General features: G+C 43.3%; 1 protein-coding gene across 1 annotated transcript in view; it reads left to right on the top strand.

Annotated features, from left to right (window-relative positions):
* The window catches only part of DNAH9 (dynein axonemal heavy chain 9), a 377,510-nt gene that overhangs the window by 318,299 nt on the left and 41,139 nt on the right, over nucleotides 1-18,072 (top strand). The window contains exons 60-62 of the mRNA XM_053569797.1: nucleotides 8-201; nucleotides 2,250-2,398; nucleotides 14,416-14,543. Coding sequence (XP_053425772.1) covers nucleotides 8-201; nucleotides 2,250-2,398; nucleotides 14,416-14,543 — 471 coding nt within the window. The remainder of the gene's footprint in view (nucleotides 1-7; nucleotides 202-2,249; nucleotides 2,399-14,415; nucleotides 14,544-18,072) is intronic.

The raw sequence follows: 18,072 nt of genomic DNA, 5'->3' as shown, positions 1-18,072 counted from the left end.
TTCCCAGGCCCTTTCATCAATGGAAGAATTCTGTAACCTGGATCGGGACATTGAAGGATCTGCCAAGAGCTGGAAAAAGTTTGTGGAGTCAGAATGTCCTGAGAAGGAGAAGTTCCCCCAGGAGTGGAAGAGCAAGACAGCTCTGCACCGTCTCTGCATGATGAGAGCCATGCGGCCTGACCGGATGACCTATGCCATGCGGTAGGGAGCAGGGTGGTGGGAGGCCAGGAATAGGCTGGAGCAAGGGCAGTCTTGACTGCCAAGCTAGCAGGGCATGTGTGTACAATACTGGGAACCTTTACACCTACGTCAGTAATCCTGTGAGTCCCATTGCTCTGTGTACACTGGCGTCAGTAATCCTGTGAGTCCCATTGCTCTGTGTACACTGTGGCAAACAAGGGGGAGAGAAGTGGGTGTGGCCACAGGGAAGGTGGTAAGCATATGGCAGGACACTGAGAATGACTTCCCCCCCAGCTTCTGCTTTCTCTGAGAAGGAAACAAGGTCATCAGTTGCATGTGGTGGGCTTGGATGTTTGCAGAGAGTGGAGAAATCTAAAATAGGATCTGTGAAAAAGTGGGAGAAAAGACTGATGGGGAAACCCAAATTCCAGGTAGCATTGAGAGCAGCCACCATACTGCATTTGTGCTGGCACTAATCTTCACCCTGGGAAGGTGTTCCCCAGAGGCGCAGAGGCAGAGGCAGAGCTGATCCAGAGCTTGAGTCATTTCATGTTGCTGTGTTGGGATAAGAATTAGCGTGTGACACCACGGCACTCTACCCGAGGGTGGTACAGTGAGACTCTGTCTCTACAAAAAAAAAAAAAAAGAATTAGGTAAGGGAGTTGGGAATACAGGCAAGAGAAAGATCGCAAGTCATAGGCCACATGATCTGTAGAGGCAGCAAGCAGATCTGTGATTCCTCTTCCTGGGGCTGGGAATAGGAATTAACTAAATGGGCCCAAGGAGTCTTCATCGGTGTGACGAAAATGTTCTAAAACTGGAGAATGGTGAAGATTGTACAATTTGTTAAATTTATTAAAAATCATGGACTAGCATACTTACAGTAGGTAAATCTTATGATATGTCAGTTATACCCAATAAAGTTATTTAAAAAAAACAAAAGAAGTTGTAGACCAGGGAGTCTATGCTGGATAGGAATAAGTGACGATAATAAGGGGATGACAGACAAATACCCAGGAGGCCAAGACACTGAAACTCCAGCCTCTGTTGCAGCACCAATACAGGTAAAAAGCAGGTGAAGCCAGGGTAAATTGTCAAAAAGAACTGTAAGGATAAGAGGTTTCAGTCAAAGAGCAGGGTGATTCCATTTATGTTTTCAAACATAGAAAAATTCCCAAGCAGTTACAAAGGCGAGGGTGTGGCCACAAAATTAGGTGGCTGAACAGTGAGGGTGGGGGAAAAACACAGATCACTTGGGTTGATGTCACTAATAATCTAGAAGGTTGTCTTCCACACGGTTGCTGTCACCCCAGCTAAAGGAGAGAAAGTCAGCGAAGGAACAGAGTGACCAGGAGGGGAACAGATGACAGATGTGCAGGGGCCATGGTGACACCACCAGGGGACATGAGCCTCAAGGTCATCATAAGAGAAGAAATGGTTTGGAAACAGCAATCCCACCTGCCAGCCCTCAAGGATGTCAGGTGTAGGAGTACAAGTCCATCTGAAAAGGCTGCCAGGAAAATCAGGTCCTTAGGGAGAGTGGAAGGCTCAGTTTGGCTCACGAGTTGGACCAGACACTCAGGAAGTAGTTACGGCTGTAAGCATCTGTTGGGCATAAAAAAGAGACACTTTGGAAGGAAACTGCAGTAAGTAGAGTGAGATGAAAGGAGACAGAGTGATGAAACATAAGCGCTGTAGGGTCTCGGGGTGGGCTAGACGACAGTCAGGATTCAGCTGCCAACGAGCTTTCAGAAGACATCAGCCCTGACAGTCTCCTGACAGATGGATGATGTGAGAAGACCCCAGGCTCTCAGGAGGGCATCAGCGGTGGACTGGGAGGATGGGTGTTCAGAAGAGGCCTCGATCCGGGTGAACAGCCTCGTAACTAGCAGGACATGGTTAAGTTTGGACTTAATAAGCAGTGAACTTGATATGTCCTGAGCTCTGTAACTGCCTTAGTCTCTGACCTTGAGCACGGCCTTTATTTCTATAGGCCTCCATTTCTCAATGTAATTATTTTTCAACTAATGGACATACATCATATATATGTACTTTTTTTTTTCTGGCAGAGATTTTGTAGAGGAAAAGTTGGGAAGTAAATATGTTGTGGGGAGAGCGCTCGATTTTGCAACCTCATTTGAAGAATCAGGACCGGCCACTCCCATGTTCTTCATCCTCTCCCCAGGGGTGGACCCTCTGAAGGATGTGGAGAATCAAGGTGAGAAAGGCCTCCTCTTGGAGCCTGGTCATGCATCAGCCCCATGCCCCATCATCTTTCCCACGTGTCACTTTCTCTTTTCTGGATTCAAGGGTCATCATGCAATACCTGGTATTTGCAACACACAGAAGTCAGGGTCTCTGCAGAAACACAGGTCACCTAGCAGAGAGAGGAAGGGCTGGTCTGGGCTACACAAGGCAGAGCCCACAGCAACAGTCCCATGAAGAGGCGTCCCCTCCACGCCACCTCAGCCATCCCTTGGAGTCTAGCCAGAGTGATCTTTCTGAAATACTAGTACAGTCCTTTCTCGGGCCCCTATCACTCTCAAATGGCTTTATGTCAGCTCTGGGCTTCAGCTCAGAAGCAGGAGTTTGGGTTTTGAGACCATTGTCTGCCATTTTCCTCTTTGCCAGCAAAGTAATAAACTTATCTTTCCTTCTCAAAAAATAAATAAATAAATAACAAAAGAAAAAAAGACTTCATGTGCCTTGTCCTCCCTATTCCTCCAGCCTAGTTCCCGTGCTAGTTCCTATGGCTGCCATAACAAATGACCACAAAGTCAGACGCTTAAAACAGCGGACATTTATAATCTTACCAGACTGGAGGCTAGATCCATCTCTGTTCCTTTAAGGATGCTTATGATTACATTGGGCCGCCCTAATAATCCATTTTGATAATCTCTGAATCTCCAAATGCTTATTTTTTTTTTTTTTTTTTTTTTGTAGAGACAGAGTCTCACTGTACCGCCCTCGGGTAGAGTGCCGTGGCGTCACACGGCTCACAGCAACCTCTAACTCTTGGGCTTACGCAATTCTCTTGCCTCAGCCTCCCAAGCAGCTGGGACTACAGGCACCTGCCACAATGCCCTGCTATTTTTTTTTTTGTTGTTGTTGCAGTTTGGCCGGGGCTGGGTTTGAACCTGCCACCCTCGGCATATGGGGCCGGCGCCCCACTCACTGAGCCACAGGCGCCGCCCTCCAAATGCTTATTTTAACCACATCTGTAGCGTCCCTTTTTGCCATGTAAAGTAACATACTCTCAGGCTCCTGGGACTAGGGCATGGACATCTTTGGGGGCTGGTTATTCTGCCCACTGTGTTTCCCTACTTCCCTCTCTCTCACCGTGCACTGCAGCCGTCACATTTAATTGCTTTCCGTTCTCTAAAATAGGCTATTTCCACTCCTGTATCTCCATCACCAGGCCAGCCTCTACTCATCCTTCAGATACTGACTTCAATGTCACCTCCTCCAGGGAGCCCTTCTTGAAAGCCAGTGTGCCAAATTTCCCCCGGATGTTCTCCTAGACCACCCTATCTTTATGCCATATTGTTATTGTCTAGCAACTGCTGTGTGTCGCTATGTGTGGGGGCTCCTTGGGAATCAGGTGTGGTTTCTGCCTTAGTGCCTCCCACCCCACCACCACCCCTAACACTGTGCTTTTCATGTGATGGGCACTCAGTAAATGTATTTATTTATACGTGGAAATGAGGGGATAATCAAATGAGTAGTTCATCAAACTATAAAACTGACAAAACTTCTACATTTTGCAAAGTTAAATAAATAACCCAACAGGTGTTTATATAACAAGTTCTTTAAAGAATTCACACCATGTAATACAAACCCATGAACAGTCATTCTATATTCATGATGGGATAAATGGAAATACAGCATCTGTTTTGTGCTTTGGGGGAGGTGAGATAAAGCTAACTGGGCCCTAAAGAATGGATAAGATGTGTATAATGAAAAGAATTTTCTTATTCACTAATTAATGTGCATTTAATTTTAAAAAATGTTTCCCCTCAAAGAAATCCTATACCCACTAGCAATCACACCCCATTGCATCCCACCACCACCTCAGCCCTAGTCAGCCATCAATTTACTTTCTGCCTCTAAATATTTGTCTATTCTGGAAATTTGATATAAATTAAATCATACAGAATGCACTTTCTTTCATTCAGCATCATGTTTCCAAGGTTCAGCCATGTCTTAGAACGTCTGAGAACTGCAATCCTTTTCATGGCTGGAGAATATCTGTGCCATGGCTACACCACAGCTTATCTCTCTGTTCCTCAGTCGGTAGGCATCTGCTGTGTATGCTGCTCCCGTGACCATTCATGTACAAGCTTTTGTATGGGCATATGTTCTCCATTCTCTGGAGTATACTGCCTGAGCAGGGAATTGCTGGGTTGTGTGCTAACTTTATGTTTAACTCTTTGAGGAACAGCTGTACCATTTTACCAGCAATATGCAAGTTCCGATTTCTCCACACCTTTGTCAACCTTTGTTATTGTCCGTCTTTTAATTGCAACCACCACCGTGAGTAGGGAGTGGCAGCTCACTGCGGTTTGGAGTCACCTTTCCCCAGTGAAGCTTGTCACTCTGTTATGTCCCTATAGGACATTTATATATTTGTCCTCTTTCAAGAAATGTCTATTCAAATTCTTTGCTCAATTTTAAAATTAGGTTATTTGTGAGTTGTAGGAGGTCTTTATATATTCTGGATACAAGTTTCTTATCAGATATGTGATTTGCAAACGTTTTATCTCATTCTGTGGTTTTTGTTTTGTTTTGTTTTGTTTTGTTTTTGAGACAGTCTCACTCTGTCACCCTGGGTAGAGTGCTGTGGCATCACATCTCAGAGCAACCTCCAACTCTTAGGCTCAAGTGAATCTCTTGCCTCACCCTCCCAAGTAACTGGGACTACAGGCACCCACCACAAAGCCTGGCTATTTTTAGAGATTGGGTCTCGCTCTTGCTCAAGCTGGTCTCCAACCTGTATGCTCAGGCAGTCCACCTGCCTCAGCCAACCAGAGTGCTGGGATTACAGGAGTGAACCACCATGCCCGGCCCCACTGTGTGATGTTCTGTTCACTTTCTCAATGGTCTTCTTTGAAGCACAAAGTTTTTATTTTTGTTGAAATCAATTCATCTATTTTTTTCCTTTTCACTTTCTCCTTGGTATTATACCTAAAAAAGTAATGCCTAACTCAGGAGGATCACAAAGCTTTACTCTCCTTTGTTTTCTTTGAAGAGTTTAATTTTTAGCTATTACATTTAGGACTACGATCCATTTTAAGTCAATGTTTATGTGTGGTCTGAGGAAGAGGTCCCTCTTTGTCCTTTGCCATGTGGGTTTCCAATCGTCCCTGTACCATTTGTATAAAAAACTTCTTTCCTGATTGAATTGTCTTAAAACTCTTGTCAAAAATAAATTGACCATTAAAGTATCAGTTTATTTCTGGATTATTCTATTCCATTAATCCATGTGTCCATCTGTATGCCAGTAACCGTTTTGAATACTGCAGCTTTGTAGTAAGTAAGAAATATGAGTCCTACAACTTTGTTATTTTCTTAATTGTTTCAGCCCTTCCAGGTCTCTTGAATTTTAATATAAATTTTAGGATTAGCTTGTCGCTTTCTGCAAAAAATAAAATAAATGTCTCTCGGATTTCGTAAGTGTTACCCTGAATATGCAGATCAATTTACAGAGTGTTGCCATCTTAACAATGTTAAGTCTGACCCATGAACATGGACTATCTTTTTTTATTATTATTATTTTTGAGACAGTGTTAACAGTGTTTTATAGTTTTAGTGTACAAATTTTGCTCTTCTTTTGTCAGATTTTCTCCTAAGTTTTTTCTTTTAGACTTTTTTGGAAATGGAATTGTTTTCTTAATTTCAGTTTCATTGCTAGTGAATTTTTGTATATTGATCTTTTATCCTGCAAATTTACTGAACTTATTAGTTTGTTTATTAGTTCTAATATCTTTTGGTGAATTCCTCAGTATTTTCTAGATACAAGACCACATCATCTGCAAATAGCAATGGTTTTACTTCTTCCTTTCCAGTATGGATGCCTCGTTATTTCTTTTTTTTTTTTGCCTAATTGCCCTGCCTAAAATTTCCAGTACACTGTTAAACAGTAGTGACAAATTTGGTCAGCTTTGTCTTATTTCTGACCTTAGAGGAAAAGTTCAGTCTTCATTGGTAAATATGATGTTAGCTGTGGATTTTTCACATGAATAGTTGCCCCTTATCAAATTCAGAAAGTTGCCTTCTACTTCTATTTTGTTGTGTTTTTCTTGTTTTAATTGTAAAAAGATGTTAAATTTTTGTCAATGCTTTTTCTGCATCTATTGTGGTGATATTATAGTTTTTCTTTATTTTATTATGTGTTGTATTACATTTATAGATTTTTGGAAGTTAAACCAACCTTGTACTCTTGAGATTTCAGTTGGACCTAGTATATAATTCTTTTTACATGTTACAGAATTCAATTTGCTAATATTTTGCTGAGGATATTTGCATATACATATATTCACAAGAGATATTGACCTGTTGTTTCCTTTTATTTTAATGTTACTGTCTGTTTTGGGTATTCAGAATAATAACTAGTAATCTATATATCAGAATGAGTTGGAAAATATTCTGCTTTTTTTTTTTGAAAGATTTTGCAAAGGATTAATATTAATTCTCACGAATGTTTGGTAGAATTCCCTGGTGAAATCTTCTGGGATGAACTTTTCTTTTCTTTTCCATTCTTTTCTTTTCTGTTTTAAATAAAGATATATCTTACTATGTTGCCCTGGCTATTCTCAGACTCCTGGACTCAAGCATCTTCCAGCCTCAGCCTCCTGAGTAGCTGGGATTACAGACCCACCACCACCAAGCCCAGCTTGGGGGCTGAGCTATTCTGAGTAGAAAGTTTTAAAATTACTAGTTCAATCCCTTTACTAGTTATATCCATTCAAATTTTCTCTATCTCTGAGTCAGTTAAAATAATTTTTTACTTTCTAGGATTTTGTCAATTTCACCTAAATTGTATAAATTGTTGGCAAACACCTTCTAAATTTTGATATCTATATTGAAATATTTAGATCCCCTATTTAATATGCTGTGATTAAATACTGTTAGTGAAATTCATTTTTTTATTCCATGAATTTCAGATAATTACTTTTGATTTCCCACCGTGTAAGCCAAGCCTTCCATTTCGCAACCTGAGTGAGCTATGCTTTTATTGTTACATAGTCAAAAATACATAGCCATTCTATTCTGTTAGCCTCATGAATTTCATGTATACCCAGTCTATGGATTAGTTTTTAAACATCAGAACGAATAAATAGCACTAATGCATATGAACACATTTCCTTCTCTTTAATCCAATGTCATACTCTCTAAGGGTCTCTCAGAGAAGAATGTTGTAAGCACTGAAGTTCAAAATTATGTCAAATTTCAGTTTGCTTCACAGATGATGATAATTTCTTTTATAGAATTTAGTTTTTCCTGGAGTTGCAAATTGTCTTTTCTTTTTCTTGAGAGAGGTGAATGCCCTATGTACCATTATCACCAGCTCCTTTCTCTATATTGAAAGAATCCATCTTAATCTTCTTGAAGGCATTCTTCCTAGAGTTCACTGGCATCCTAGTCTGATAAGAGACAAGTTGTTTCTTAACCAACTGGGAAGCTGTTATTCTGGGACTTGTTTTCTTGATATTCTGGATTATTCCCACTGTCTTTACACACCATGCCTTTTATTTTCAATTTTTTATTCCTTATTTTTTCTGTTACAAATCAGGAGGAAATCTTGAGAAGTAAAATTTTGAATCCTTGAATGTCTAACAATGCTTCAGGCTAGGTCCAAAAAGACCGATACTCAGGGCTTTTGGACACGTGACTCTGTTGTCTTTAGAAGTCAGTTTTGTTCCTGAGCGATCATAAAACAGCAGAATGGCGTTCTTCCCTTGCTTCTGTTTTGGTGACGTGGAAACTAGGGGTGTGTCCTATTCATTCATGGGCTCAGTCTGCTGTTACAAAGGGAAGTAACACCTTTCTTTAGCTCCAGAAATTTCACTCTGTTATTTTTTGTAAATGACACCACTGTTCACCAAATCACTCATGCCAGAAACCTGCGAATAAGTCATGTCAGACATCTCCTCCACCACCTACCACACTTGGTCCTATTGATTCTACTTCCTAAATATGTTGAAATCCATCTAATTGTCTCCAATGTCTCTGTGGCCTCTCTAGTCTGATTCTCCCTTACCTGTCACCTGGATTATCACAGTAGCCTCCTCATTCATCTCCGCTATCCATTGCCACCCTGAGCCAGAGTCATCTCCCTCAGTCTCAAACCTGATTCTATCTCTCTTCTACTTAAAATTTTTAGGACCAGGCATGATGGCTAACACCTGTAATCCTAGCAGTCTGAGAGGCTAAGTCAGGAGGATCACTCGAAACTGGCCTGAATGAGAGTGAGACCCTGTGTGTAAACTAAATAAATAAATAAGCTGGGCATGGTGGCCTGAACCTGTAATCCCAGCTGCTTGGGAAGCAGGAGCAAGGAAGAGTTTGAGGTTGCAGTGAGGTGTGAGCATGCCACTGCACTCTAGCCTGGGGGTAGGTGGGTGGGGTTGGCAAAGCTAGAGTCTCTTGGTGTTACAAGAGACTTCCTAGTAGCTTCTTGGTGTTCTAAAGGTCAAGTCCAGTATCTTTCATGTGATCCATGTGGCCTGAATAGCTTGGCTTTTTCCTCCCAGCCTGGGGTCTTCCCTCTCCCCAAGCTCACTCTCCTCCAGCCCTTTTAGATCCCCAGTCACCCGTGAGCCTTCATGACCTCCAGCATTTTCACAGATGCTTCCATTTGTCTGAAATCTTTCAACCATCTATTGCCTCCTTATCTTGCAGGTACCAGCCACTCCCAGCCTCCTCCCTGTAAGACTATTTGCTTCTCCTTGATACATTCTTATAGCACCTATTTATTTGCTTTAGAACATTTAATACAATCCTAATTTAGTCATTCTTTTACATTTTAAGTTATGTTTGCCTGCCTGCTGTCACTAATATCCTTGAGGTCAGGGACCGTGTCATTTGCTCATCATTTTCTCACCAGCATCTAACAGTATAGCCAGTCCAGAGAAGTGCTCAGTAAATATTTGTTGAATGAATTAACAAACAAACCAGAAGAAACTGTTGTCCAGATAAGCCATTCCAGACTTCCACACTTTAGAGAGTTCTGTGTTCTTTGCGTCCTCCCTGGAGGCTTTGCTCTTTCACGTTGATAGATCTGTCTCCTCATTTTCATTCAGTACTTTTGCTTTTGGAGGACTGTTATAAACCCTGTCTATGAGCAATTTCCTACTGTTCTCGGCCAATTGACCTCCAGCTATTCCATCATGTCATTTGAGGCTTTCTGTCATCTCAAGCAAACTGACACCACCACCACCCCCAATCTGTACTGTATTTGTCTTTGAATATGTTATCTCAAACCTGTCCGTGGCTGAATCTTAATGGGCATTTCCTCACCAGAAGTAATATTGCTGTTCATCAGCTAAAGATTACTTTGGCACCTGTGCCTCTTTCTCTCTCCTTTCCTCCCTCCCTGAATTCCTGATGCTTTGATTTATTTTCTAATTAACCCATTTAGAATATATATTCTGGCAACATCCAGTGGTTCCCACATCTTGAATTGAATCCACTTGCCTGATGGGCATCTAGTCTCATGTTTGGAATCCGTGTGACTGAGCTGAACACTTTCTCTGTGTCCCCTGGCCTGATGTATCAGCCAAACTCACTGTCTCCTTGCTTTGCAGACTCGTTTATCAAGTGGTTCTCTGTTTCCCCCATCTGGGTCTCAAAAAGCTTGGAAGCCGTTCCCATCTTTGGGTATTTGATTTATGTTCGTGACTGCTTCATTTCTCTATTCCTTTGTTTCAACATGTCAGTTCTTAACACTGGGTAGGACTTTAAAACCCGAAGAGTCAGGTTGAAGATTTATTACCCTGTCCTAACTCTACCCACTAAATGCATGCAGCCATGCCAAACAAAATTCTGTACATGACTGTGGGATTTCCCTAAGTCCCTGAAGCTCATCCATAGGTCAATTAATAAATAATTTTCCCGCTTAGGAGTCTGTATTTTTCTAACGTTTTTGTGCTACCCAGTCTGCCCTAGAATTTTCCTTCTTCAACAATTATGATGGAGAAGGACAGGGAGAATGGGAGGCAGAGGGAAGTTCCTTCCATTTTTCTTGGCCTCTGTTCTAACATGAAAGCCACCCCCTTCCACCCTCACTGCCTTCCTGCCCGCCTCTCTGGCTAATCCACTAGCAGTGCCTTCCTTGCACCTCTTCTCTCCTTTCTCATCTTCTTCTTCCCAAACGAGCCACCCTTCCTTGTTTGCTTTGGCTTCATCTACTTCTTCCTTGTTTTCAATCAACCATGATACCTACCTACCTACTGTGAAGATGAACATGGAATTTCAGATGTGAAAAGTCTCTGAGAAGCCGACAGTGCAATAGCATCACATCATGATGATGATGGCGCATGGTGACGAAGGCTCATTGACACCTTGAGGCGGCTCACGTGGTCCCTTCCTTCACATCTTTTTATCGCATTCTTTCAAAGCAGAGCTTCCTCTTTGGCCCTCCCTTTCTGCCCTCTTGCAGACCCCTTCTCTGCACTTTCTTTAACTTTTCTGCAGCACAGTCTTGCTTGGTCTTTATCCTTCTTGTCTGATTACCTGATTTTGACAAAATGAATTTTGTTATTTCCGTCTTGTGATCAGGAAGAAGCTGCATTTTTCACCTTCTGCTGTCTCCCTTTTCTCTTTCCAATGTTGCAGTCAGAATCATGAGCTCACTGAGATTATGGAAGGCTGCTACTGGCTGTATCCAGACAGTTTCCAGTTAGTGTCTCTGTAGCCAGATTATCCATTCTGTGCTTTGTGTCCCTTTTTCATTGTTCCTGGCCTCATTCTCTTTTCTTCAAGAGGCCATTAAAAGTTGGCTATGCCAGGGCAAGTACAGCGTTTAGTGAGTGGCTTTGAGATTAATGGAATATTGTTTTCTTCAGTGACAGAAATTCATTTGTTCATGTGCCAGGGAGCAGGAGAATAAACAGAGGTAAAGGTTGAAGATACAAAAAGAGATGGGATTGAGGAAACAGATAGATTGAGAGCAGGTGGGGGTGTGCAGAAAATGTGGCAGTAAATTGGAAGAGTTTCTGCGAGGTGGCAGGTGCTGCCTCATGGAACTGGAGAGTCAGAAGGGTGGGTGCACAAGGAGACCTAAAACAGAGGGGTTAAGTGTGCTGAAGCTGGCTTCTGGACACACAGAAAGGGTACCAAATAGCATTGAGGTTGAGAATTCAACAAAAATATTAATTTTCTCTTTTCCTAATGCTTGGACTCAAGAGTTGGGGTTTGACAAAAGTTGGATAGGGCTAAAGTGGCAGGGGGCAGCCAGGTGGTGGCTCAGGCCTGCAATCCTAGCACCCTGGGAGGCTGAGGCAGGAGGATCCTGTTAGCTCAGAAGTTTGAAACCAGCCTAAGCAAAAGCGAGACCCCATCTTTACTGCAAAAAGAAAAGAAATTAGCCAGGTGTTGTAGCAGACACCTATAGTCCAGGCTACCTGGGGGGCTAAGGCAGGAGGATCACTTGAGCCCATGAGCTCAGGTTGCAGTGAGTTATGTTGGTCCCACTGTACTCCAGCCAGGGCAACAGAGTGAGACTCTGCCTCCAAAACAAAAGAAACAAACAAAGAAGTGTCAGGGGCAATGGAGTTGAGGATTTTGTAAGATCACGCTTCAAATTGGGGATTACTGGGTCCATCTAAAAAAAAAAAAAAAAAGGCAGAAGTAAAGGTGAAGATTGGAAAAAATGGAAAAATGGAGGAGCCAAAGTCTGGACATTTCACTGGAGTGAGAGAAAGTACAATCCGGGAAGTGGGAAGTGACAGTCACGAGTGGACAGGGGAGGATAATGTTCCAGACTCGAGGCAGACCTCAGGGATGACAAAGCCCTGGGTGCAGCCGTCAGGAGTTGGTAGCAGAAATGAATGAGCGTTAAGTTCACTGAAGCTAAGGAGGATGAGGAAGCACGAGGCTGGCTGTCATCTCAGTCACCCATACTGACATTAAAGTTAACCAGGGTTATGACGAAACAGGAACCAAGCCCGAAGCCCCTATTCAAAGTGCGTCTCACTGAAAAGATGGTAGGAGGCAGAGAGCATAAAAGTATGTAGATAAAACAGCCAGATGACACGTGCTTTAAATGAGGAAGGGTTTTTATATGAAGCTGCGAAAGAAATAGCCTGCAGGTAGCCAGAGAACGCTAGAAAAATGCTCCCCTTCCTCCCCCCAGCACCACCGTTATATGGAGGCAGAGAGAACCACAGGAGATGAAGATGTCCTCTGAGAGACTGGAGGCAGGTGAAGGTCACTTTGAAGCAGTTAGGAGAGGTTTACCATGAGCCACAGCTCCAGGAGACACCACCACACAGAGAGGAGGGAAACAAGTTCAGAAAGGCAGTCGGGGTAGAGGCCTGGAAGCCACAGCTCAAAACTGCATTGAAATCCTAGAACCTAACTGGCCAGGGGGCCTGGACAGGACCTAGCAAAGTCTGCTGAGAGCCTCAAGGTTGCAGATGGCAGGACTCTGCAAGGTGACCTTGGCACCCCTGGAGGCTCTCATGAGATGCAGTCATCTTTGGCTGAATGTTCAGTCGGTGAGAATTTAATCCATTTTTCTCCTTCTCAGTGTTTCCAAAATTCATTTCTCTCTTCCAAGCCCGGGTTAATGCAGACTGATCCTAGCCAGCTCTGCAGCACTAGACTTTGCCCCTGACCATCTCGCCGGTCTGTAGATTTCAAACTAATCTTTATTAAGTACCTCCTTCCCTGTATCCGTCTCTTGCTAATAAAGAAAATAAATAGGTTCCTTTGTAAGCAGAAATGTCACAGAAGCCATCTAATAATCCCAGCACCTTTTATCCTGGTATTTTCTCTGGAATAAGTTGTTTATCTCCCCAGTTCCAAAGCTGACATCAAATTTATTGCCAGCTAGGATTTATGGAGTTTAATAAAGGTGCTTCTTGGGTTCAACTCAGTTAAATCTATTATAACTATTTCTCACTATAAAAAGTCATCAGCTTGCTTTGTCCTAGACATTTGAACAAGAGTCTATATACATTTTTAATATTTAAAAGAAATACCTAGCATTAGCAGTTTTTTCAAAGATGTTCTTTACAAGTATCAAAATATATTCCTCAGTTTTAGTTCCTCTGAAACTAATTTTTTAAAGTATACTTTTATTCTGTTTTTCTTTTTTGATTTCCTCTTTCTTCTCATCTACTTCACCTTCCTAGAAAAATTTCTTAGCAATATCTTCATGGTATTATATACATGTATATATATTTTGTGATCCTTTTATCTAAAGATATTACATGATTTCTCTAAACTTTATTGGACTGAGTTAATGGCTAAAGTCTAAGCAGAACTGGGCCTCTGTGTTAAGGTCATTTCTTTGTGTTGTTTTCCTTGGGTATGGACAAGCAGCTTGAGAGCTTTGGCCTTGCTTGGACAGTGTGGCTGTGGTGTTGGTGTTTGTGGGGTCACTCCCTTGGTCTGTGGGCAATACCAGCAACCCTTATCGGGGTCCAACCAACAGGACATTTCACACCTAAGCAACCAACAGCTTCTTTTCTTGCCTCTTTTCTCTCTTCACTCTAATTCCTGCAAAATAATGATTTCGCACTTTTCTCTGTGTAGGGGATGGAGGGTCAGAGGTTAATAGCGAGTAAAGTTCAGGAAGCCAGAAGTATATGAACCTGGCCTGCACAGACCGTGCCTGCCAGCAATGCTCTGGGGAAGATCCTCACTCTATTTAGAGGACAGTGCAAGCCAGAAGGGACCACAGCCACACACTTTCTACTCTGTGACCCTTGTCACATCAGCACTCTCTCTTGGACAGACGGCCAGTGTCTGGTCTGCAAATGAGAGCCGATCAGAACATCAGCACCCCATCCATCCTTGGGGATTAAGTGAGGAGGGAGGGGTGAAGAGATTTTGGTCTGAACAAGGTCATTCCTTTTGGGGAACAAAAAGCTGGAAGAACTACTGTCCAGGGGGGCTTGAGGTGTGGGTTCAGGCACGCCTGCGTTTGAGGGGTGATATGAGGGTATACATCTCCTGATGAACATTAAACCAGATGCACAAGAAAAAATAACTCCATCCTCCTTCTAGGAAAAAAACTTGGATATACTTTCAACAATCGGAACTTCCACAATGTGTCTCTGGGGCAAGGACAGGAGGTCGTGGCAGAGGCTGCACTGGACCTCGCCGCCAGGAAAGGTCACTGGGTTATTTTGCAGGTACGTCCCCTGCCCTGAGCTGGGTCAGGCCTAACCCCAGGCCGCTCGAGACTCATCCACAGTGCTGGGCTTCTCAGTCCACTCTTGCCTCTGTCCCCTCACGTCCTACTCTTCTGTCCTTCCAGTTGTCCTCCCCAAGTCACCTCCAGTAACTCTTAGACTCCCCCATCACCTGTTCTGCTGCCCTGTCTAGATTAAATAGCTCTACTTACCAAAGGAAGCTGAGTCCCCCTCATGTCACATTCAGCAAGCCATGGCCGCTGGGTTCTTCACTGGCTGGTTTCCTTCTGAGAGTCTCGTGGAACCTTTCCCTGCTGTCCCTACTGTCCCTCTCTATGGTGCTACGTGCCATGTGCTCTTCCTTACAGTGTGGGTAACATCAGCCTCTTCATTGAGAGATCACGCTGTGCTTGGAAATCTGAAATACTGCTGGTAACTTCATCAGAGAGTTACGGGGGGGAAAATGCTGCCTCTCCCCTATCCTGGCCTGTTTTTCTTAGTCCTCTTTCATATAATATGTGTGCATGCTGGAGCTGTGGCCCTTCACTGTGCTGACACCATTTATCGTACAAATGCGTTCTTCACTAAATTTCCTTAGGAACAAAGCTGTGCTTTGTTTGCCCTTCATCACCCAGCCCACTGCCATGAACTTAATAAAAAAAAAAAGTAAACAAAAGCCTGGTGGGTGAAAGAATCAAAGAAAAAAAGGAAGGAAGGGAGGGAAAAAGGGAGAGAAAGAAAGAAAACCAGTCACTCCTATGTGTCCTGACTTCTGTCACCAAGAACTCCCTCTGGCTCTCAATTTTACTACTCGCAGCCCCACAGCTTACAGCTGGAGCTTCATCCTTAATTATTCCGTTATTTATTGGGAGTCCAGTGATGGGGCCGGGGAGGGGGTCTGGGGGGAGGTCTGCCACTCCCTGGGACTCCTTCTTCAGAAGCAGCCAGCAAGGTCAGGAGAACCAATTAGAACAGCTGGGGGTCCTGCCTCCTCCCACTCGGATAAGCACAGGCTGATTTGCCAAGAGACCCCCATTCTGGGCACTGGTGCCTTTGGGAGCCCAGCTGCTCATCCTAGAGGTCAGCGTGTCTCTCTGAGACTGTGTGGCTGCCTCCATGGATCCTGTTCACCCACCAGCACCTACTGGCTGCCCAGGGCACCCAGATCTGGTCTAGGGGTGGCTGCTGAGAGCTCTCTAATGTTGAACTCAGAAATTCTTCTCTAATCCCTGATGTCTGGGCATTTCCAAATAACCTGGCCCACCTCCCCCCCAACCCAAGGAAGCATTTCAGTTAAATAGATATAATCTTTCCAAAACTGTAAAATGCTAACACAAACAAAGACTCCTGCTGGTCTGAGATGTCTCTCCTAGGAACTGTAGCTATCCTGGTTCTGAGAAGTCCCTGTTGTACTGAGCTAGACTGGACTGGAATTCCACAGTGTTTCCCAGACTATAACCCTGAGAGATGCTCTGAAAAAAAAAGGAAAAACTGTTAACAAGTTTATCTTTCAAACTTTGGAAAACACTGTACACAAATCCATTTCAAGAAGATTTTCATCAGGGCACAGTGTCTCAGGCCTGTCGTCCCAGCTACTCAGGAAACAGGCAGGAGGATCACTTGAGCCCAGGAGCCAGGGGCTGCAGTGAGCTTGATGGAGCCACTGCACTCCAGCCTGGGTGATAGAACAAGACACATATCTTTAAAAAAAAAAAAAAAGAAGAAGAAGAAGAAGAAGAAGATTTTTCAGTATATCAGTAAGTTAGTCATCTGGGCATCCTATGGCACAGAATCCTTGTTCAGTCTAGTATTTCCCTAATTTAGTTGAATACAGACTTTCTTTATGGATCTAACATCTACGAACATCCCATTGCACACTTTGGGAAATACTGCTTGAGGAACCTCCCCAGATTAGCAAGGGATTCTCTCTTGGGACAAGGTGGCTTCTCAGGACCTAGGAGAAAGATCAGGGATCAGACGCTCCCCCTCCTCCTTCCTGTCTGTAGTAGCTGTCAGGTGGATTTCCAGGCCCTGCGGCATCCAGCCCCTCCAACCTAAGGAGGCAGCCTCAGGCATCTCTGAATCCACCCCCAGGGTTACATCCTCAGACAACAGGAGCTCCCCCTGCCCAACCCTGGCCTGCCCAGGAGCAGCTGTTGAGTTCCTGAAGCAGCAGCCAAATAATTCACTTCTGTGTTGCTGGTGATGCCGCTAGCAGGCGCTGAGAGTCTCTAGGTAGCCCACTGAACTCTCTGCTCCAGTAGAGCGATTGTAAATGAATTCCTTCATTTAGCAAATTTTCATTTCAACAGCTGCTGCTCTTACATAGCATTTTGCAAGACACAAAGCCCTTTCAAATCCATTACCTTTGGTTACTAGCAGCAACTCTGTGAAGTGAGTGCAGCAAACGTTATTATTATTTCTCTTTTCATAGAAGAGAAAAACTGTACTCAGGAACCAAATTGCTGTAGTCCAGGTACTATGCTCTGTGCTGACCTGTGTGTGTAAAGCTCTACCTACTTCCTCAAATATTTACCCCAGGGCTTTTATCTATCCATTAGAATGAAACATGTTGCAATGAATCCAAGTGACTATCCTTATTAAAGTGAAAAGTGCATTCTGCAAAGTAAGGCTGAGAAATTAATGTAGGGTTTGATAGGTAGACAGACAGATAAGAATCAGATTTGGGGGGAGGAGAGAGTCTCAAAGACCAGACAGAGAAGCTTGGGATTGGAGTAGAGAGCCTTTGTGAGTCTTTGAATAGTATTGACTCAGTGTGTTTTAGGAAGATAAGTTTGGCAACAATTAGCAGAATAGTTTGGAGAGGAGGAGAGACAACTCAGGAAAGCTAGCTAGAAGGAATTTAAATCAGCGCCTTTCAAATTTTAACGTGCATACGAATTACTGCCCAAGGAGCTTGTTAAAATGTGCTGATTTGGTAAGTCTGGGTGGTAGCTAAGATTCTGCATTCCTGACTAGCGTTTAGGTGATGCCAACACTGCTGGTCTGTGGGCTCCAATTTTGACTATCAAGAGTTCAGATAATCTAAGTGTCACGTAGTAGGGAATTGGACTTGGAATTTAACCATGGGTTAGACTCTTTTTTAATTAATTTTTTTTTATTTCAGAATATAAGCATATATAACCATTCAGGTAATATAAATAGCTTTTGCACGGTGTGAGTCAAAGTTATAAGTGTGCCCAGACAAGGAAACAATCAATAAAACAAACAGACCACCGACTGAATGGGAGAAAATATTTGCATACTCTACATCCAATAAACAGCTTATCACCAGAATCCAGCAAGAACTCAAGCAAATTTACAAGACAAAAGTCAACATGTAGTAGACTCTTAAAGTGTGGTCTCCAGGCTGGTGGGATCTGCTGGGATCTGCTCACCTGGGAGCTTGTTCCAAATGCAAATTCTCAGGCCCCATCCTAGCCCTGCTGGATCTGAAATTGAGGTGGGGGAGGGTTGGGAAGGAATCTGCATTTTTAACAAGCCCTTCAGGTGGTTGTCAGGTACAGTC

This window comes from Nycticebus coucang, chromosome 18, assembly GCF_027406575.1.
Source record: "Nycticebus coucang isolate mNycCou1 chromosome 18, mNycCou1.pri, whole genome shotgun sequence".
Lineage (NCBI taxonomy): Eukaryota > Metazoa > Chordata > Mammalia > Primates > Lorisidae > Nycticebus > Nycticebus coucang.
This window is presented reverse-complemented; position numbering and strand designations above follow the sequence as displayed.